This window comes from Python bivittatus, unplaced genomic scaffold (assembly GCF_059951505.1).
Source record: "Python bivittatus isolate LINGU-HERP-01145 unplaced genomic scaffold, Pbiv_v1 ctg000180_np1212, whole genome shotgun sequence".
NCBI lineage: Eukaryota > Metazoa > Chordata > Lepidosauria > Squamata > Pythonidae > Python > Python bivittatus.
The window spans coordinates 6,272,316-6,294,738 of record NW_028277047.1 but is presented as its reverse complement, the minus strand read 5'-3'; the positions used below and the strand labels follow the sequence as shown (position 1 = coordinate 6,294,738).

General features: G+C 47.8%; 2 protein-coding genes across 2 annotated transcripts in view; one reads left to right on the top strand and one right to left on the bottom strand.

Annotated features, from left to right (window-relative positions):
* The first annotated feature begins 217 nt into the window (after positions 1-217).
* On the top strand, positions 218-7,976 carry RCE1 (Ras converting CAAX endopeptidase 1). The gene is made up of 8 exons (XM_088137444.1): positions 218-479; positions 1,059-1,161; positions 2,982-3,065; positions 3,763-3,841; positions 4,832-4,999; positions 5,911-5,982; positions 6,750-6,812; positions 7,407-7,976. The coding sequence occupies exons 1-8, from the start codon at positions 355-357 to the stop codon at positions 7,652-7,654; spliced, it is 942 nt and encodes a 313-aa protein (XP_087993570.1). The 5' UTR covers positions 218-354; the 3' UTR covers positions 7,655-7,976.
* Positions 7,977-8,492: 516 nt separating this feature from the next.
* ACTN3 (actinin alpha 3) overlaps positions 8,493-22,423 on the bottom strand; it is a 36,897-nt gene continuing 22,966 nt past the window's right edge. The window contains exons 9-21 of the mRNA XM_007439038.4: positions 21,924-22,016; positions 21,113-21,343; positions 19,314-19,461; positions 19,068-19,218; positions 16,613-16,721; positions 16,354-16,494; positions 16,085-16,267; positions 13,171-13,305; positions 12,545-12,724; positions 12,100-12,246; positions 11,342-11,407; positions 9,971-10,129; positions 8,493-9,169 (exon numbers count right to left, since the gene is read on the bottom strand). Of these exons, the coding sequence (XP_007439100.1) occupies positions 9,011-9,169; positions 9,971-10,129; positions 11,342-11,407; positions 12,100-12,246; positions 12,545-12,724; positions 13,171-13,305; positions 16,085-16,267; positions 16,354-16,494; positions 16,613-16,721; positions 19,068-19,218; positions 19,314-19,461; positions 21,113-21,343; positions 21,924-22,016 (1,902 nt within the window). The 3' untranslated portion in view covers positions 8,493-9,010. The remainder of the gene's footprint in view (positions 9,170-9,970; positions 10,130-11,341; positions 11,408-12,099; positions 12,247-12,544; positions 12,725-13,170; positions 13,306-16,084; positions 16,268-16,353; positions 16,495-16,612; positions 16,722-19,067; positions 19,219-19,313; positions 19,462-21,112; positions 21,344-21,923; positions 22,017-22,423) is intronic.

Here is a 22,423-nt window from a genome sequence, read left to right as displayed (position 1 = left end):
GAACGGCGTTACCGTCCCCGTGCTGCGCAAAGCGAGCCAGCGAGCCGCGGCCCGGAGCGCCCCAGCCCGCTTACGCCAAGCGGGCGGAAGGGAGCCAGGCGGGGAGGCGCCTGCTCTGGGGGGATTAATTGCAGGCGGGGGGCGGGATGCCCGCCGCGCCCGGGCCGGGGTCTCTCTGCCGCAATCCCCCGGAGGGCCCGGCCCGCTTCCCTCCCCTCCTCGCTGCGCCGCGCCGCGCCGCGCCGCCGGCCAGGCTGGCTTCCTCTTCCGTGGCTCGGAGGCGGAGGCTCCTCCACGCGGCCCTGCCTGCCTCGCCTGGGCGGCCGGGCTGTCCTGCGCTCCTGCAGCGCCCCGATGTCGGCGGAGGAAGAGGCGCGGGGCGCCGGGTCGGGGCTCTGCTGGGCCTCGCTCTTCTCCTGCCTCAGCCTGGCCTGCTCCTACGTGGGCAGCCTCTACGTCTGGAAGAGCCACCTGCCCAGGTGAGTGCGCGGCGTCTCCGGGAGCCGGGAAGCTCTGCTCCCCAGGCCGGTTGCGCGCCGCGCCTCCCGGGTGCTCCAGCCCGCGCGTCCGCCCGGCCGCGAGAAGGCTGCGGGGGGCGGAGGGGGACGCGCGGCCGCAGGAGGCAGACTCCTGCCCCGCAGCGCTCGGCGGGGCTGCCCCATCCTCGCTTCGAGTTCCAGAGGCAGCCCTGATCCGCTGGAGGAAGCGAAGGTCCCTTCCCGCCTGGAAACGCGCCAGGCTGTAGGGCTGGCGTGCGGGGCACCGAAGACGAGCCGCCTCCTGCAGAAAGGAGGGTCCGGAGCGCCGGGCACTTGCCGCGGGGAATCCAAGCGGCAGCTTAGCCAAGAGACTCTGAATAAACTTGAATGCTCTCTCCAGCCTTGCTTACTTGGATGGGGAAACACCAAGGCTGAAGTTAGTCAGGGGCTCCTTCCCCGTGGTAAGCTGGTCTTGTGACTAGAGCGGCTCCCTAGTCTGGACTAACAGCCCCCTCCCGCCGCGTGGAGAGGCAGGCCCAGAGTTCGTGGGCTTCTGAGACTTCAGTTTTCCTCTTGCAGGGACCATCCCGCCGTCATCAAGCGCCGGTTCACGAGCGTCCTCGTGGTCTCCATCATCTCGCCGCTCTTCATCTGGGTCTGGAGAGAGGTGACGGGCATTAAGGTGAGGGCGCCGCTCCTATCCGGGTCTGAAAGCGTTTGGCCCAAACCATCTGGAGATGTCTGGCTTTTCACAGACGGTTGTTTGTTTGTTTGTTTGTTTGTTTATTATGTTGATAAGCTACTTTTTTAAAATCAGTGGTGAATCAAAATAACAAAGTAATTGGCAGGGGAAAAGTGGAATTGAAAGGTCAAGGGTTTAAAATGGTTCAGAAGTTTTGAAATGCTGGACTTAAGGTCATCCCCCACCCCCCCACCCCCGGACCCTGAAGCAGTATATCTACCCAGGTTTAGGTAGAAAATCGCATCTGCCTTTGAGAGGTGTGTTTGGGCAGAGTGCTGCAAAAGGTGAGGCAGTCCTGCACAGAGAAGCAACAGAAAAGCTACATTTGACTGAATGTAAACTTTAAACCTCTTGCATTTCATGACTGTAATGCAGTTATTGTGATGGCTTCTGCTGTAATTCTCACTTTCTGTCACATTAAAAAATGAGAATTCGGTGGTAACTTTTGGAGGGGTCCTGGGGCTACAGCCAAGGTTTGGGATGCAACCTCAGGAGGTATCCCTTCATCTTATTATGGGAAAAGTGTTCCATATCTGAAAACAGTCTAGTTGAAATAGGCCTGACCCCTAACAGAAGCAATATTGGATGAAAGAAGTCAACTGGTTAATATACTTGTGTACAGTCAGATGGGTGTGGAAGAAAGAGCTCCTTCAACGTATTCGGGGTCTTAGCAATTTGAGGCCTTAAAGACAAGCATCAGCACTGAGTTGGTCCTGGAAAGGGTTGGGGAAATTTCTGGGCTACAACCTCTGTAGGGAAGGCCAGTCAAAGCTGATTGCTGCAGCCAGCACAAGTGCAAGCAGAGCTGTTATATGGATCTTGTCGTTGTGCTGTTGTGCAGAACTGACAAATTCCCCTTGCCTTGCGGTCATCGTGGCCTGCCAGGATAGTCCAGGCTAGTTCCTTAGACAAGCAAAACTTCTCAGGGTCACCCGTTTTGAAAAGGATGTTTCCTAGGAGAAGGTTTGCAGTCATCCGAGTGGGTGGCCTTCACCCACTCTTGTGGCTTGGATCCCTGGCTTGAGTCATTCTGAACTGCTTGATGGCTGTCTTCACATAGCATACTTAATCAGGATAATTACAAACTAGCGAATGCTGCATTCACGCCACATAGCACTCACTGCGCTCAATTAGCTTCAAGCTCGGTTGGAGTTTTTTATGGAGAGTTAGTGTGTTGGGTTAATCCATTGGTTGATTCATGGCTCGGTATGTGGTATGAAGGCAGAAAATGGGTTTATTCAGTAACCAGTTTCAATGGATAGTGTCAATATTGCCCCAGTTGAAGTAATAGGTGAGGCCTTCCAGCTCGCTGGTTGAGTGCATGCTTAAAAGATGGATGGGAAATCTTTGGGCCCTCCACAAGTCTTACTCTCCAACTCCCATTAACTCTGCTGTCCACTGGGGACAATGGGAGTTGGAGTGCAATAAGGCTAGCATCAGGCTCCCCATTTTATTTATTTATTTATTTATTTATTTATTTAATCACATTTATATGGCCACTCCTCTCACAAGAAGCGATTCTGGGCAGCATACAACGGCTGGGCCATTCCAAGTTGCAAAATCTACAGGGGCTGAGGCCAATTCTCAGCTGGATGAATCTGCAACTTCACTTGGTCTGAGGCCATCCTAGTATTGGAGAGATGCCATTTTCCTGCGGGGCCCCTCTTTTCTGCTTATGGCGATTGCGTGGGTGAGTCAGGAAAGGAGAGTGGAAACTGTGCTTGCATGGTGCTGATGAAGGTGTCTCCTCTTCGGCTCAGCCAGATGCATCCCTTCTCACCTTGATGGGCTTCCGGCTTGAGGGCATCTTACCAGCAACTCTGCTGCCCCTGCTGCTGACCGTGGTAAGTGTGGCTCACGTCGCTATAACCTTGCAGTGACGCCACGGACATTAATGACTGTTTTTTTAAAAACTAGCTAGCAACCTGTGTTTTCATGAAGGCTGTTCTTGAGAGGAAACCTTCCTCTTCCATGGCTGGTGCCGGATGCTGTTTCATAGAATGCTACTGGGGAAGAAAATTGAATGTCCCACCCAATCAGATGGTGGTTTGAAAACAGGAAGAGAGGGACCTCTTTGGCTTTGTTCATGGGCAGGATGAGGACAGAGCGTGCTAGCAGGGAAGAAATAGGGGAGAGTCCCACCCCCTGCCAGCTCACACATTCACCTACATGGAATTTTTGATCCCTTCTGATGACAGATGAATTAAGAAAGTCCAGGCTGTTTTGGAAACGTCCACATCAAATAACTCTAAGAACCTTTCCAGCTTGGACAGTTTTCCAGTGTGTTTCAGTAGTGATTAAAAATACGCGCTTTTATTTTTTAATTTTTCACTCTTCCAAGAACATGCAGTGCTCTTATTTCCATCCATTGCAGCAAACAAGGAATGAAAACGTAAATCTGAAGTTTGTCCACGCTGTTAGATTTCAGGAGAGGAGGTCAAAATCTGACCAAGCTAAGAATTGTTAAGAGTAGTTTTTGTTTCAATCAGAATAGGCAGGTTTTTAGAATGTGCCTGTGAAAATGGTTTACTGTCTTCCCAGATCTTATTTCTTGGCCCCCTTATCCAACTGTCAATGGACTGTCCCTGGGACCTGGTAGATGGATTAAAAGTTGCATTTGGTAAGGATCTGCTGATTGGCTTTGCACTAAGATAATAGAGAGGCTAGAGAATATTATTTTACTATGGGGTGGACAAATATTTTTGGGCCATGGGCCATGTTTTCTTAGGGTGGGTATGTGTACTCTGTGTTTCTGTGGAAGGGGAGTGACTTTGATTGTAGGTGGAATCAGGGCACTCTATGGACGGAGGCTAGCTTTGTACGTTCCTCTGTCTATGTATATTTGCCTGGTTAGTTGCTAAATTCAGGATAGATTGTCCTCATTCTGAATGTACAACTTGCAGAGAGTTTTAAAATTAAATCGAGGGCCGTGGTTTTTCCATCCTTCCTCGAAGGCAAAAACGATTCCCTCAATCTTCCCAAATTTTAGGGTGCTCTGCCTGGAGCAGGCAAGTAGCTTGAAACACTGAGAGCGTAACAGGCATTTCCTCTTAATGCTGCAAGTCCCACTGAAGTTAATGGGGGTTGTTTTTGTAGAGGCGTGCATTGGATGGAATCGTTTTGTCCTTTTATTAGATGGAACCAGGTCCTACTTGGAGCCTGGCTTTCTGAGCCCCTGCAAAATGTACAGATGGGTTTAAGTTAACTCAGTTTATCTGTGCAGTTTCAGGAAGCACCTATTTAGGATTCCAATGCATGCTTGCCGGTTTTTGCTTGAGTGTTTCCTTTTTGTGGTTAATAAGGGAAAGGATCTAAGTCAGTGTTTCTCAGCCTTAGCAACTTTACATTATGTGGACTTGCACTCCCAGAATTCCCCAGCCAGCCATGCTGGCTGGGGAATTCTGGGAGTGGAAGCCCACTCATCTGAAAGTTGCCAGGGTTGAGAAACACTGGTCTAACTAGTTAATTCTTGGTGGCAATTCTGATTATCCTATCACAGCCTCCTAAACTTGACTTCATGGGCACTGCCTTGTTTTTCTGCCTCCCTCCCTGCTCAAGAGATCGAGGAGTGGGGAGGGGTGTCAGTAACACTGCTTATACTCCCCCTCAGACCCCAGTTTTTGGGTTCTCTGCCTCACCGACATGCGCTGGCTCCGCAACCAGGTCATCGCGCCTTTCACCGAAGAGCTGGTGTTCCGGGCCTGCATGGTGCCCATGCTGGTCCCCTGCACGGGGGTGGGTCTGGCCGTCCTAACCTGCCCCCTCTTCTTCGGAGTCGGTGAGTTCTGCGTCTTCAGCAAGAGGATACAAGCCGTGAGCCAACTGCTTGTTCTTTGCTCTTCCCTTCTGTACGTGGCTGCAACCTTCTGTTGAAGCTAAACTCTTTAAGGCTGGGGGGCACACTTAGAGTGGGTAGGTCAAAAAATGTCTTCTCTGGGAAGGCTGGTTCCTTCTCCAAGCGGCTGCCATAGTTGCTAAACCCCCATTTACCAGAAGGCAAACAGGCAAATGCTTGCAATGGGATGATGTGCCAATGCCTTTCCTCTTGGGAGGCGGGCCCCCTGCCTGCGGGCCTTCCTTTGGGCCCTGAACCGGCCTGAAAATAAAAGGGGATGCTGGAGGTTGCTCCTTTGCTTTCCACCTGCTTGCTTTATTCATTTCCTTTTTGTCTTCATTAAATCTAACTGAAATGAACTCCAGTGGGATAGGGAACCAAGGCACTGGGGCAACGGACGTTGCCTATCAGTGGGCTCAGCTATGAAGCTCCTGTTCCAACCTTGCTTCGAGTAGCCTGCTGATTTGGAAACCTGTTGGAAGCCAAAGCCCCCAGAGCTAGGTTGCAACCTGTCGCTAAATTTCAAGAAGCTAAAGAGAATCACACCTCCAGAAAACCATAAATCTGTAGGCTTAACTGGAAGGCTGAAAAACCATTCTGGAAGGCAACAGTCGCTCGCATCCATGCTGTTGCCAAGCAAACGCCATGGACGGAGTCAGCAAGAATCAGGCTTGACTCGAAGGAGACTAATTTTAATCTGGAACTAGGATGCTCGCAAGACGCTTTTGCCACTGGCTGACTCGGCCCGTAAAGAACTCTGCTCCTCGGACAGGGAATGAAATAAAGCTCGGGAGAGCACGAGGCCCGTGTTTTGCCAAGGTGCTTACATGTCTCAATTGTTTTTCTTTCCGCAGCTCATTTTCATCACGTTATAGAGCAGCTGCGGTTCCGCCAAGGAAGCCGAGCCAGTATTTTCCTCTCAGCAGGTAGGGATCTGTCCCCGCCTGTGCCACCGCTGAAGGGAGCAAGGCAGGGGGACGTGGGTTGGCGGCTCCCGAGAAAAACATCACCGTTTTGGCAAAAAAATCCAAAGCTAAATGGTGGGGAAGAGGCTTAAACCAGACCATTATGGATGGATTTTTGTTTTGAGCTTGTTGCTGCTGACATATTAAAAGGAAAAAGGTGAATTACTGCCATTGGCTGCTCTCACACAACGTGCTCCATCTTGTCAGATAAAGATCGGTCAGATGCCTCTGCACAAACCAATTTACTATTAATGTGGTTCATTTTTTGTAGATTAGTGTATTGTGGGAATCCTGCCTGGCTGGTTATTTTATACATTAAGTGAACCCAGAAAACAGGTCAACTTGGTAGCCATTTGACTAGTGTGTTGCATGAAGGCCGGCATTATGGAGTGAGTTGTTCTATGCGTTACTCGGAAGACAAAGCCTGGGACGTTCCTTAAAGACGAAAGCGAACAGAGAAATGGTGTTCTCTTCATAGATGCTTTCCCCAAAGCACTTCTTTTGTATGTAGGAAATTAAGAGATCTTACTTTTGCCTATGTCTTAAATTGGATATCTATCTATTGTCGCTTGTGACAATTTCCAATTCAACTGGCCTAAAGTTGGTCTGGTCAGAATGCAGAGAAGTTTTTTGTATTGGATTTCCTGATCCCTGCCCCCTCTGCACAGCACGCACATGCGCGTGCGCACACACACACACTTCTAACCAGCTGCTCCCTTCCCCTGCAGTGTTCCAGTTCTCCTACACAGCGATTTTTGGAGCCTACACTGCGTTCCTCTTCATCCGAACAGGTTGGTGAGGGGTTGGGCGCCCTGCTTTTGTTCCCATCACTCTCTCCCCGTTACTTCAGGGCCATGTTTGCACGCAAAAGGCAAGTTTCCTCTCCCGTTACCCACTGCGAGCCTCTGAAAGTCCCCTTTAAGGCCATAGTTGGGAATGATGGCGATTTCAGATGTGAGACTGAGAGGGAGAGGATGCTCAGCTTCTCTGCCAATGGCAGTGAGTGGTCACACCCTGACTCTGAACAGAGGTGTTCCTCCCCTTTCTATCAGTGGGGAGGAGGCTAATCTGGTATTAATGCAAGGATGGATGGATGGGTGGGTGGTAAGATAGACGTGTCACAGCTTAGCATGCTGTGTGCGCTAACCCTTTGCCTCTTCCTTTGCAATCCTTTTTCTTATATGCAAAATGATTAATCAGAACAGTTTGTCTCATCTGCCTCCCGGCTAAAACTCTTCAGAGCGGCGATTGTCTAGCTTGGTTGGAGGCGTTATTAGTCCATGTGACACCACTGGGAGGTGGCTTTTCCACCAAGTCCCCTTGTTTCCTCTCTGCACGGAGGAGGGTGGTGATTTTTGTTTCACTGTCCTGCTCTCTCCGCACAGGACACCTCATTGGGCCCGTCCTCTGCCACTCCTTCTGCAACTACGTCGGATTCCCTGCGGTGGGCGCAGCGCTGGAGCACCCACAGCGTTTCCTGGTGGCCTTCTTCTACCTGCTGGGTGTGGCTCTCTTCCTCCTCCTTCTCCTCCCCATGACGGACCCGGCTTTCTTTGGACACCTGCCGATCTGCTCCCTCTCCAGATTGACCTCTCCTGCAAACAGCCTCAGGAGCTCGTCCTTGTGCTCCTGACACCCAGCTGGGACCTCTGCTGCGCACACACCCTCGGGTCCCTGGGGTGCACAGAAGGCAACACTCCACGCCCAAACTGGTTTCAAGATGCTCTTCATCTCCCAGCTCTTCCGCCTTTCTGCCCTGCAGCTGGGAAGGGCCGGAGCTCTGCGGTCCTCAGAGAGGCTCGTCACCTAAACGCGTCTGCAATGGACGTGTAGCCGTGCCGGCATTCTTGCACACCTCCACCCTGAGCCAGCCAGCCCTTTTTCTAGATCCCCGGGGTCCTTTTCCTCCAGGCCCTAAAGAGTTCTATTTTTTATTAATAAAGTACTTTAAGGAGGCCCCTTTGTTGGTTTAATGGACTGGGGCAAGATCCCCCCCAAATGGTGCCTGGCATGTCTGTCTGTTTCTCAATCAGATTTCTCATTTGAATCAGCGCTCTGAGACCCTGGAAGGACTGCCCACCGGTAGGTCCTGGCAAACGGGCTCCTGAGCGGCCAAAGCCAATCGCTGGATGGAGAGGCCTCTTGCTCAGTATTCCAACTTGTGAGGTGCCCACGGCATCGGGAAGGAGGCAGAGTATTGTCTTCCTCTGCAAGCAGCCAGTACCCGGAGGGCATAAACCGCGGGCTCATTCGAAAGCCAAAGGGAGCCATGGGGCATCTCCGGATCTGCTGGCGGAAGGGGGGGTGTGCGTCTGTTCATAGCAGCCTTACACCAAGCTCAGAGAGATCCATTTTGGCTAGGTGGCCGTTCCTTTCAGCTTGTAGGAGCTTTTTACTACGTTCCCTCCCGCCACTTCTGCCATTCCCCCGTCGGCCTCCCGAGAACAAAAGACCTCTACCACAGATGGGTCTCCAGTGTGTGGTGTTTATTGGTGCCATGCCCTGCCCTGCTTCCTTGGGAGCCCATCATGCCAGCCCCAGTGATAATTTGGACAGTGTCCACATTCTCAAGCCCTCGCAGGTACACCAGGGCTGTTTTTCGGTACTCGGCAAGAGAGGCTTTGGGGGCTGAGGGAGCCGGGCGGAAGGAAGGGTTCTAGCGTGGAGGCAGGGCAGAGCAGAGCCTGGGGAAGTGTGCCTGGCGCAGGAGCAAAGAACAGACACAGCAGCTTCTATGCAGGACAGGACAGGACAGAGATGGTTTTCTGACCAAGACCACCCTGGATCCACCGGCTGTGGCTCGTGGGTGGAGATGGAGGATCTCATGACCTTTTGCCCAGCAGTTGGGGGACATGTGGGGAGGGGGCTACTATTGCATGCACCCCTCTTCCTTGGGCACAAGACTTGAATTGTGTGAGCTCCCTGAAAGGGAGGGGGGATCGTTCTGCTCCCACATGCCTTTTCTGGTTAGGGGGCTCGGGGGAGGGAATCACAGGTCGCTCTCCCCATACAGGGCGTTGGAGAAGGAAACATAGTCCAAGGCGCCTGTCACGGTATCGGCTCCCATGTACTTGGTCATCCTGGTGATGCAATACTCGGCCTGCTCTGGCGGCAGTTCCCGGCGCAGCTCTTCTATTGTGATGTAGTTCTGCGGGGGGAGCCAAAGGAAGACCCACCGGTTAGAAGGCGAGCGAGGCCTGCAGCTCAGTGCCTGTTGCGCATGAGACGGCCCGAGGACCCATCTGGCGTCCCCCATTCGGGCTAGACCAGCCTTCCCTGAGATGGTGCTCTCCAGCTGCGCTGCTAGGGTTGAAGTCAACACATCTGGGAGGGCACCAGGTTGAAGGAGATGAGCATGGCCAGCCCTAGGTCTGAAGCCCTCTTGTAAGAGTGGTGTAATGGAGTTGCCTAGAAATGCCTAGTTTGGGGGTCTATCATGCGGCAGGGTGGTGATGCCAGGCTCTGCTGGCTGGCTAGGCCCACCTGTCAGGCTGCTACCTGTGGGCCTCCTTTCGGCTGCCAGGAGAGGGCTGCAATACAGAGAAGCCTATCATTATTAACTCCTTCATCTCCTGCCCCAGTGATGCAGAGCTGGCCCGCCAGAAATCGTATAGAGTGAGGGCTCATTAAGTAGCAATCAGGCTGAAGCCAGGCTGGCTGGGAATTCTAGAGATTGTAGAACAGGTTTGGGAAAGGGCGCCTTGGGCTTTCTCATTCTGGACAGAAAGCCTTTTCGGTGCTGGGGAAAGAAGGAAACAGATATGGTAAAAAAAAACAAAAAACAGCTAACGGGCTGACTCCCAGGTGCTAATTCTCTTCTTCGGCAGGAGACAAGCTACTCTAGGCTTAATTGTGCCTGTAATAAGAGGCCCTTTCAAGGCTGCTGTGGGAAGGACAGAATTCTGCCCTTCCCAACCCATCTCCTCCTCCTCACCGGGGCAACACTTACCTTGTCTGAAGCTAGGATCTTGAAGGACGCAATGACCTGCTCAGCTGTGTCGGTCTCGGCTGTCTCACGGGTCATGAAGTCAATGAAGGCTTGGAAAGTCACCACGCCTGTATTGTTGGGATCCACCAGTGTCATGATGCGTGCGAACTCTACTTCGCCCTAGGAGCAAGAGGAACGATCACCGATGGGTGGATTCGCTCCCGAGTTCAGACAGATCTGCAGTCCCAGAGCAGGACAGCTCAAAACCGCCCGGCACGGGTTCCCCGGCTTCATAGATTTTTCCTATCATATAGACAACTAGTAATTCTATTGTCTAAAATTAGGATATGGCAAGTTTAGAATTTTTTTGAGCAAAGGAGTTTGGTTGATAGTTCGTACAACTCATTTTCTATAAGAGAGGAAAAATGATGGGAAGATGAATCAGTCAACTTTCTGATCCATTTCATTCTGCCATTTTTTAAATATAAACCTCATTCTTCAACTCCCAGAATTCCCCAGCCAGCCATGTTGAGGTCCACACATCTTCAAGTTGCCAAGGTTGAGAAACACTGATTTAAATTGATGCATTCCCCCCCACCCTTTTATTTTTTGAGCTAGAAAGTACATCCCAGCATTGTGGGAAATGAGAAATCCAAAAGATAATTGAATCCTGTTTTTTAGTCTGGTCATGCAGACTAAATGATCCACCTTAGTAATGCTGCTGTCCAGGTGATTCTCTCCTTTCTTTGTCACAGTGGCAAGCTGAGGCTGTCCAGGGAATAATAGGGGCTATAAAACAGTCTTAATTCAGTAGACAAGACCTTCAGGAAACTTGCAAACGCTGTTAGATTTTGACTGTTTTTTAATCCTGCCTTTATTATTTTTATAAATAACTAAAGGTGGCGAACATACCTCATACTCCTTCCTCTTCCTATTTTCCCCACAACAACAACCCTGTGAGGTGGGTTGGGCTGAGAGAGAAGGACTGGCCCTAAGTCACCCAGCCGGCTTTCATGCCTAAAGGCAGGACTAGAGCTCAACGTCTCCTGCTTTCTAGCCTGAGGCCTTCACCACTAGACCAAACTGGCTCACTTGTAGGTTACAGGCCATAAACCAAGCACTGGCTCTCCATCTGAGCCAAACTCCCCAATGGGTTTGAATGGCAGCTTTTTCCAGGTTTGCATCCCTGGAGGAAAGAGTTAAGTTTCCCTCCCAGTTTGACGCAGTCCATATGGGTTTCCTCCAATGGCTGCAATGTTGGGGTGTTTTTTCAAAAAGATATATGCAAGGTGAAAATCACGTGCTGCGCTGCCAGCTATGGTTTGCCCCTCCCCTCAAACGGATGTAGCAGATGGTCGAAACCAATTGTCCACGTCCAGGCTGGCCTCCTACCAGGTCATATCCCATGGAGATCAAGCAGGCCCGGAAGTCATCGGGGTCCATCATGCCATTTCGTTTCTGCAATGAGTCAAGGGGGAAAAGTTGAGAAGCGGAGACGGCCCCCAAGACATGGCTAAAGCGATAGGCTCCCTAAACCAGTGGCGCAGGCAGCCTTCCCATGCTCCTGGCCTCAAAGTGGCAAATGATGGCTGACTGAATGCGTGTGTATGTAGCAGTTAGAAAGTCAGGGCTCCCATCTGCCTGTAGACGGACACCACAGGCTGCTTATCCCAACCTTCAGTTTGATTATAGCCATCTCGGCCCAACCAGCTGCTTTGCTACTGACCTTAAAGGAGGCCTGAATCGAAATACGGGGGTGGCTGTGAAAGTTGTGGAAGTGTAAGTAGGGGATAGCCCAGCCCGCGGGCCTCTGCTCTGCTCTTGCCTTGGGTAGAAACTGACATAAAAAACTATGGGGTCAGAGTGGAAGGTGACCTGCACTGAACAACCGGGAGACATTTTGCTAGAACTGAGTTTTCAGGTTTGGCCTGGAAACGGTGGTGACAGCACAAAAGAATAGATCAGTGTTTCTCAGCCTTGGCAACTTTAAGATGGGTGGACTTCAACTCCCAGGATTCCCCAGCCAGCCATGCTGGGTGGGGAATCCTGGGAGTTGAAGTCCACCCATCTTAAAGCTGCCAAGGCTGAGAAACACTGGACTAGATGTACCTGTTGCAGACATGCTAGTGAAAGAACAGACTGCTCCTTACCCGGTCGAAATGGTTGAAGGAGGCCCGGAACTCGTTCATCTGTTCTTGGCTGATCCCTTTGGCGTCCCGGGTCAGGATCTGGTTCTCGATTTCATTGATGGTGCGGGCAATAGTGGTCAAGAGCTGCTCCCAGCCCACTCGGATGTGCTGCAATCAACAAGAAGGGGCGTTAGAGAAGGAGCTGCAGCCCCTTGGAGGGCCAGGAATCAGGAATATTTTCTTTGCATGGACAGAAATGGACCAGATTGGTTGCCGAGTTGAACTTCGACAGTGGTGATGTGACATGTTCTCCCCCACTTGATTTGACAACAATCAATTGGCTTATGGGGTCATTGCTCCACTTTGCCCAATTATATGGCTGGCCCCAGATCCAGGAACGCATTTTTGACCCTCGGGCACATATTTCCTGCTGCTTTCCTTGGCCCTCTTCAGCACAGGCACTTACTTCCATGGTGTAGTTGGTGTGCTTGTTGTCAAAAACAAGAGCTTCCTGGATGAGCTGGTGGTCACCCTCTAGCTTGTCAATGTTCATTTTGTAATTGATAATATTTTGTTCGTGCTGTTTCAGGTGGTTCATTTGGTCCTCCAGAGGTCCACTTATGTCCACAGAGACATGACCAATTTCCTGTAAAGGAAGGAAAGGTAAAAAGAGAATTTTGTCTTAAGGTTTTGGCACCTGGCTCAAAGCCCCTGGGACTCCCCTCCCTTTAAAGATTACGGGGCACGATTGGTAAGCAGAAGCCAGTGAGATTCTGCTACTTGGAAACTGAGGTCTAAGAAAAGCAATTTAAGTGGTTTATGCTTTCTTGTCTGCCCTGATCCGTCTTTAGAGTAGCCCTGTCTGCCAGCACTCCCCCTGCTTTTTCCCAGCTTTCTTTTTTTTTCTTTTACTGCCCTACTCATGAATGGGTTAAACGGCCTATACACTGAAGAGAGTTAGACCAGGTGATCCCTCAGTTCTATGATATCTCTTTGCAGGCGTCCCATTGGGCCCTACTCGAGACCCAGCCATCTGCCCAGCCCTCCAGAGGATCAGGAAGCGCTGTGTGGGTGGACGGGAGAAGGCCTGACCTCCATCTTTGTCTGGATCCAGGGACCAATGATGTTAGCCTGGGCAGCAAACTGACGTCGCAGGCGTTCATTGGCTTGTTGTCTTGCCAGTTCTTCCTGCAAGGTCTGGTCGCGATGTGGAACCAGTTGCTTCACCTAAATGGAAGGACGCAGGCAAACTGGCATTTAAAATCTCACTGACAGAGAGGAGTGGGGGCGGGGATGGGGAGTGGAATCTGAAAAGGAAAGGAAAGCAACCCTCCCCTCCCCAAATCTCAGCCTTCCTGGATTGGATTAAAGTAGAGAATAACAATAATGTAAGATGGAATATCAGGACATGTTTTAACCTCCCAGTATACCTCAATCACCATCTGCTTCAGGACCTTCATTTGCAACTCCTGACAAGATGAGCTCTTGACTAACATGAACATAATCATGGTTTGGGTTGGGACTTGAATCCGGCAAGGATTCATGGCGAACTGGATGTCCATGAAGGAGCGGGGATGATGTGGCAAAAATCGGCAGCCAGGCAGTGTTTTCCGGCTGGTGAAGTCTCACCGGAAAAAGGAGAGATCATGAGATCGCCCACATGTACTCTGGCTGGGAGTCAAGGGATTTCACCAAGCTCATAGCCGTAATGTAGCCTATATGGGCAAAAGTTTGCCAAGCCTCGTTTCTTAATCACTTTTGGAAATTGCTTCTTAACTGCTTTCTAACTATTAGGAACCTTTGTAATGACAACTTTCAGAGCACTGGGTGAGTCTCCTTCAATCTTTAGCGAAAGAAGTTTTACATACAAGTTTAAGGACTTAAAAATTCTTTTTTTTTTTTGGAATAAACAGCAAAAGGGTGATTAGAACATTGATTTTGGAAAGTTACAAACATTGAAATAAGATTTTGAAATTATAAGAATCCTTCCTGTGGGAAAATGCTGCTGTTTTGAATTCTTTAAAAATAATGATAGGATAGGACTTTGAAGGTTAGACACCAGAGGGAACTAGAAGGAACTAAAGATTACAATTAATGGACGCTGAAATTTTACTTGCTAATACAGAATGGAGCAAAATACTTTAACAATGGACGTACTGAAGGATATTTGCAAACAATGGACCCGGAAGTTAATTTTAAGTGCCAATTGTGCCCATTCCTGGACCAGGAGGCTCTGCTCATTGTCACTCACACCCTCATGACCTCCCATTTGGATTACTGCAACACACTCTACATGGGGCTGCCCTTAAAGAGCATTCGGAAGCTTCAACTGTTACGGAATGCAGCTGCATGGGTTGTAAATGGTGTCGTAACACCACTGATTCGGGAGCTGCATTAGTTGCCAGTGTGTTTCTGGGTGCAATTCAAGGTGCTGGTTGTCATCTTGAAAGCCCTTTGGGGCTTTCTCCTAACTCAAGATGGTTACCTGAGGGACCGTCTACTCCCAGTTGTTTCTGCCCATCCAATCTGGTCCAGCAAGATGGGCGTGCTCCGGGTCCCGTCAGCCAAGGAATGTCAGCTGGCAGGGACCAGGAGACGTGCCTTTTCCACTGTGGTGCCTGCCCTCTGGAACTTCCTCCCTCCTGAGATTACGATGGCCTCGACCTTGCTGGCCTTTAGGAAAGCTTTGAAGACCTGGCTATGTGCCCAGGCCTGGGGTCCCGAGAGTGTGAATGGCCCCGTTTCCTGGTTATGTCAACACCTACGGATTAGAATATCTCTTGGCTGCTATCTGCATTTAATTTCTTTTTTGCATTGTGTTTTAACTGTTCTAATTGTTTTTATGATTGTTCACCGCCCAGAGTCACTCGTTTGAGATGGGCAGCTATACAATAAAACAAACAAATAAATGAATAAAAAGTGTCTGCCGTTATAGATAGACTGTGTCTAAAAAATGTTATGGAAGAGGAACAAGCTTTACTGGACAAGACTGAGACTGATTTGAAAGTGGATTTTAAAATGACAGGCTACAAGAACGATATGGAGAAAGATGCTACGCTGGATATACAAATGAAACCGGCTGATGTCTTAATAATTAAAAGGGATATACAAATAACAAACCAAAAAAATGACCTAGATAACTTTCCTGTATCAGATTTACAAATGAGACTTGTTAAAGTTTTGAAGGATTTTGTGGGAAGGGACAAAGAAAGAATGAAAAGAAATCAAGTTCTAGAACAGTATTTCAAGGGCTTAAAGATCAAGATTGTTAAAAGTAAAAGGAAGGAATACAAAGTTGGTTTACTGATCAAGATTAATATAGATATGTTGTTATCTCTGGTAACCCTTAATGGATTCTTGCTGACCAGGACTGAATGATGTTGCTTTAAAATTTGTTTACAAATAAGAGATATGGGAACAAGAGATCATTTGTTGTATTTTAAGAGGTGATAAGTTACTAAAATTGTTTGTACTTGTGTTGAAAGAGAAAAATCATTTCTTTATATATTTCTCTTATTTTTCTTTATTATATTCTTATTTTTTTCTTTCTTTTCTATTTTTCTATTTTTTCCCTTCTTTCCTGCACTTTCTATTTTTTCTCTTTATTCTTTTCTTTTTTTTTAGTTTGTATTCTTATCTTTTTAATTGTAATGTTTAATAAAATTACTATAAAAAAATTAATCACACTTTGTGTTGATGAGACCGGGTCTGAAGAATAAACTTCATACTTCTCACTGGAAAAATAATACCCCTTCCTGTCAAAGATAGCACAGCAAATTGGAATTTAAGGGTTATATAAACTGGCCCTCTCTTCCTCTTCTCCCTATCCAAGCTTTGCATCAAATTGTCTGCTTTATCCACTGAGAGGGAAGCCCAAATAGATGGATCAATACTGAACATGGATGGAGTACAGCAATTTATAAGAGATCCAACTCAGCTTGAAAAAAGGCTCCCTCCAGATTCTCCCTTAGTTAAACGCTTAGTTTGCTTTTCAATTAGTTCTCACCTTGTCCCACTTGTTGGCAATGTCATGATGGGAGAGGTTGGTGTAGGGGTTCACGCCTGACAGCTTGATGCCATAGGTTTGAGCAATCTTTTGGATCTCATTCTGAATGCCCAGGATAGCCATGCGCTCCTTGTCAGCTTCTGGCAGTGTGGCTTTGAACTGCTCATGGGCTGTGATCAGGCTCTAAAGAAGAGAAAGAGGTTCTGTCAGCTGCTGGTGAAAGTGGGACAGTGCTTGGAGAAAAGGAGGAGCTCTCCTGATAGTAAGACCTGGATCTCCTCAATGCTGTGCACAATGAACATGTCCTGGAGGTCTTCAATGGCTCCGTCCATCCAGTTGTTGAAAGGGGCGGCTCTCTTGGCAAACTCCAAGTACAGCTGATCAATCGTCTCCAGCAGCTTCTCCACCCGCTGGGCAAAGGGGAAAGAGCGCAAGATGAAACTCCCGAGAAGAAGAAGTCTGTGTGGCCACACCTTCCCCCCAAGCACATGAGAAGAGACATTCTATGTCCCTGCTTTCGTTTCTCACCTCCAGGGCATCCCTCCTCTTCTGAGTGAGAGTCCCCAAGGTATCCCACTGGTCACAGATGGCCTGGCAGCGGGAGTTCACAGATACTGCATCGTGGTAGTCCAGCTCACTGCAGTGATAAATCACAAGGATTTGGGACGGAGTCCTTTTTGTACAGAGCAACATATTAGCTTTGATTCCACCACCTGCATGTTCTGAAGCGGAGACCAGCTGAACCTCAGGTATAAGCAATAAGGGAAAGCTAGACACCTGAGTCAGGAAAGCAAATGGAACTTATTCTGATAAATGCCAAGACTGTATTGTAGCGGAGGACAAATTAATTGAATCAAGATGATCAAGAAATCCAGAAAAGATACACCTCTGGGATTGACTGAAATCAGCTTGAAAATCTCTACAAAAAGAGTGAGATTCCAAGGGACAGGTGGCATGCAGAAGGATAAAGTTACACACTTGGTTGAAAACTGTTGATTGTTGTTTCTAGATGGCTCTTTTTTTTCCCCACTGCCCCAGAAGAAGAATTATGTTTAGTTCATAGAAGGACGTTGAAAGGATTTGGGGGAGAAATGAAAGACACATTCTGAAACCCACAAACCACCCATTAACATCTTTGACATGCTCCATAAGAGACCCCAGGCTGGTCTTGACAAGGAATTGACAAGGAATGCAGGAGGACTGAGAACACGAGGAAATGTGTTCTTGCGTATGCACACAAGAACAGAGGGACTGGAAAAGGTGGGCCTCTATTTCTAGTGTAAGTTTCTAAGCCTTAAAAGAGAGGAAGAACAGCTGAGTAAAATCTGAAACCCTAAAGCAGTGTTTCTCAGCCTTGCAACTTTAAGTCATGTGGACTTCAAGCATGGCTGGCTGGGGAATTCTGGGAGTTGAAGTCCACATCTTAAAGTTGCAACGTTGAGAAACACTGCCCTACACCAAGTGAGTCACAACTTTTTTCAACCCATCACTACATTAACAAGAGCTAAGATTGGAGGTTTCCTTGTCTTTACCCCACAATCCCCAATTCTGACATGGAGTCAAGTTTTCCAGGCCATGAATGCCACACATTTTGCAGAAGGTGTCATCTGGATCCTGTTTAGCATCCCACTGAGAACTCCATCATTAATTCCCAGTGCCAAAGACAAGAAAGGGCCTAGCATAAAGATGCTCAAAGTTTTTCAGGTGAATGGCATGCCAAAAAGGAGCAGGTGGGGAAAAGACAAAAATAAAATGGATGTATTTCCATTCCCATTGAATTAAAATCAAATATAATGAGTATGATTATCTTCCAGGGTTGCTTTTCAACATTTTCCCCCACAAGTGCATTTGCTGCCTGAGATACTAGTTGAAATTAAATCCTGGGAGCAATTCCTTACTCCAACTTGTTCTTGGAGATAAATTCAGCTCTTCTGGAACAAACCCATAGCCAAGGACCCTTTGTTGTGACCTCAGACTCAGCCCATGCACTAATAGCGATGGGTCTGAGGCAAACGATTTCCAAAGTAAAGGAATGCGTTTTAGATCTCAGTTGAAGAATGACAGACCCAAAGTCCCAAACTATATGGACATTTTATCTTAACCCTTCACTATTTCTCATCCTTTCCCTTTCACAAAGGAAGGCATTCACACTCACAAGATTTAATGCCTTATTGTTGAAGTTTGCGGAAGGGCAATTTAATCATATTCCCTATTTAGATCACAACTGCATATGCTCAGAAGCCATTCAATCGATAGCTCACTTTCTGTTGTGCTGCCCAGTGTCTCAGGATTACTGATCAGTTCTGATACATTCTCTCGTTGCTGGGTGTATGGGCTGCCCTCAGTGAAATTGTACACTTTTTCATAGCCACTACCTTGACTGAGATTTCCAAGAAAGTTGCCAAATGTTAATTGCTAAACTCGCCATCTGAAGCCAGTGGGTTTAATCCTGTCTGGGCCTGCAGTGCTTGACTGTTTGGGCTACTCCAACCTGTTTACTGCCTTATTAATTCTGTGTACACACACATAAACACGCACTATCTTATTTGATTTTAACTTATTTTGTTGTTTTATCTTATTTGTTCCTCCTTTTAATCCGTCTTAATCAGGCTCACAAATACATATTTCCTTTTTCCTTTCAGTTTGGTCTTTGACCATATATATATATATATATATATTATATATATATATAATATATATATATATGTGTGTGTGTGTGTGTGTGTGTGTGTATATGTATATGTATATGTATATATATATGTGTGTATATGTATATGTATATGTATATGTATATGTATGTATAAATTTTCCCTCTCTTTGATGGCCAGGATCCTGGAGGCTGTACCCAAGTCATTCAGGGGCCTCACACAGGGCTGGGCTTCAGGTTAGGGGCAGCTGGCCTAATAGGTGGAATTGGGGAGCAGCTCGGATGCAGGGCGCTTGCGTTTCACCACAAGGCTGCTACCGGCTTGCTGACACCTACTTGAGCTCTTGAGCAATGGCTGCAATCTGCTCCACGCGGTCCTGGTGGGCGGCCAAGTCGCTCTCGAAGGCCTCATGCTTGCGCAGCAGTGCCCGGATCTCATAGAGCGTTGCTGATTCATAGTCCTTCTGAGACAGCATGTCTTCCTTCCCTGGGGCGAGAGGAAGCAGAAGGAAGCTAAGGGCTGTGCTGAGGGGAGAGGGCTGGCTACTGATCAGGAGCAGAGAAGGTGACCTCCGCAGATACCTCTGGTCCAGTTCTCGTGCAGATTGGCCTTCTGCTTGAACTTCTCAGCCAGGTGGTCCAGACGCTCCAGGCGCCTGATCTCCGTCAGCAGCCATTCTTCATAACCTTTCTCAACCTGTTCCAGACCTTTCCAGGCATTGGCGATGTCCTGTGGGCACACGGGGCACAGCCTCAGCCTCGGCTTTGCTCAAAAGGGTGGCACCCAGCCATGCTTGCTATGGATTGCCCACCTTCAGAAATCCTCCTGCATCAGCCCCAGGGTCACTTCCTGCTCCCATGACGTCTTTTACTAAGGGACAAATGTTTATCTTTGGGAACAAAGTCGCCAGAGATGGTTTTTCATTGAGCTGAAGGCAGATCCAAAGAGCAACTGCAGCTCCTAATGGAGATCCTCATTCCCCCTTTTAATCTCTGATAAACAGAAACTTTAAAACAGTTTGGCACTAGAGGAAAGGACGCTAGTCTTAATTCCTGTTCTCTTGAAGGCAGTTATTCTCTTTTCAGTGGGCGAATCAAGATCAAGTTAGCAATCGGTTAAAATTTGGAACAGCTTTCTCGGCTATTTGCCTAATAAGTGGGTGAGTGAAGAAATTTATTTTTCATGTATTTGTATCCTTTTGCTACCATTTAACTTTTTTTTAAATGTTGTCTAAGGATATGATTTGATATGGTATTTTTAGTTGTTTAGTAGATTGCAATCTGTCTTGATTTCTATTTTCTGATGAGATTCATATGCTACTCAATAAGATAAAGTTATGGATTCAGCTCAAAAAACATGAAAACAAGGTAGATTCAAAAACAGAAGTAATACATTAAATCAAAAATATGTACAATACAACAAGAAACAAATCCGTAACAAGCCCAGTGCCAAAAATAGAGATTTCAAAACCACAAAGCCTCGGTTACTTAAAAGGCCAGGGTGAACAAATCTTCAGTGTCAGAAGAGCGTAAGGACAATGACAAGCAAACCTCTCTAAGAAGTGCTTTAATGAGCTGCTTTAATGAATTAATTAACACCAAGCTCTCTGGTGTCAGTTAATAAACCTGCAGGCCCGTTCTGGAACAATGGCAGTTTTAAAGCTGTTTTTATAGGCAACCTCCTGATACTACACTTTAGAATTGTCTATTGTGGATAGTTTCTCCATTAGGGAATGTCTGCTTCCATACACAATGTCAAATTACTGTGTAAGTTTCATGTTTGCTGCTTTTCACCATTTCTGGTCCATTTAAGTGGCTAAAACCTTTTTGTGAAGGTAGACCAGGGATCTTGCTCACAGGTGCCCTATAAAGACCTCTTTGGAGGTAGACCTGGATCTGTGAAATACTTTCCTCTCTCAGGAGACTCCATGGCCTTAACCTGACTGGCTTTCAAGCAGGCCTTAGGAATCTTTAACATTTTAATTGTTTTAACTCTTTGATTAATATAGGATGAATTCCACTTGATATGAACGCCTTCAAGGGGTACCTCCAACACATGTGACTTGAAATAAAATAAATTAACAAAAAAAGGAAGGAAGGAAGGAAGGAAGGAAGGAAGGAAGGAAGGAAGGAAGGAAGGAAGGAAGGAAGGAAGGAAGGAAGGAAGGAAGGCTTTCAGAATAGCTGCCCTATTATTTTCACAGGCAAGGCAAAACCCTGCGAGTGCAGGATGGACGCCTTGCCTGATGGAAGATGCTTTCACAAGCTGCTAATTAACGAAGTTTGTCTTCAGGAAAACCCGTGGCCAACAATGTGAACCACAGCTGTCCTCATGGCTTATAGGTCTCCCCCATTTCTGCTCTACCTCCTACTTGACTTACGGAGACCATCTTCCCCTCAGAGGGCATGAAGGCTGGCCGGTTGCTGAGGCGCAGCTTGGTCTGCAGAGTGTTGAAGTTGATCTCAAGCTGGCATTTCTCCTGGACGCGGGGGGGCTTGTGCACGCGCCGGTAGTCCCGGAAGTCCTCCAGCTTGCGCTGCATGGCACTCATGCTCTTCTCTGGCACCCGATTCTCCAGCCATGGGATGGTGCGGCGGATCCATTCAAGCAGCTGCCAAAGAGAAAGAGAATCAGTCATCTCCAGCGGCCTTGGGAACCACTGTCGGCTCAAACGTGTATCTGGGGCTCCCTTTATTTGTGTAATCACAGAATTGCATGATGAAAATATTACTGTTGTGATCCAAACCCAGAAACCAGTGTTAAGAGAGAAATCAACGTGTAAGCCTTGCTTATTTTCATCAATTCTGTCGGGAACTCATGGTCATGGTTCTTCCCCTTTCCTTTTGCATTAAGGGGAACCTATCAAACTGAGCCTGCCTCGTGTCCCAAAGAAGGGTATGTTAGGAGCCAGTGGGGACCCACATCCTTTGACGTGTCCATCCTTACTCCCCTCATACAGATTTGCTGTAAGGATTTCTTACTCTTCCTAATTTCCTTTCTCATACCTTCTCTCAAATCAGGATATTAGTGTGTCACACACCCTTTCCCCACCCCTGTTCTTGGTTCTATTCCTGCTATCTGATTCCAGCAGCTCAGGGCTGCAGTCTTAGACGGAGGAAGAGATTGGTCCGGGAATTAAAATGGCATTGGTTCTAGCACTGTCCCCGCAGGCAATTCAAGATGCAAGTTACCTCACTGGCCAGCTTTTCATACTCCTGCATCAGTTTCTCATTCTCTTGATTGACAGCAAGCACCTTGCAGATCCTATTGGCTGCTGTCTCAGCCTGGAAGCAAGGGAAAAGAAAGCAGACATGATTTAAAACATACCCAGAAACACACACACAAATACACACACACACACACACACACACACACTTATTTATTTTTCTCCCCAGGAAGTGGGGAGAAGGGAACTGCCTGAGTCCTCTTAGCTCCCCTGTACAGTGTTTGCCAAACATAAACATCTCTAGAAAAAGTAATCTTAGCTCTGTCTTTTCAATTTAAAGATAGCAAAGCAAACAGTTTAGTGTTTTTAAACAAATTCTCATTTTGCAACCTCCCAAACCAGGACTGAATTCTGCAAAAAACCTGGAAAATAACATGAAGAAAAGAGTACACAATCTTTTACGTATTGTCCTAAGTTTGTCCTACTGAAGTGGATGGCGTACTTCTGAGTAGACTTGTATCCTAT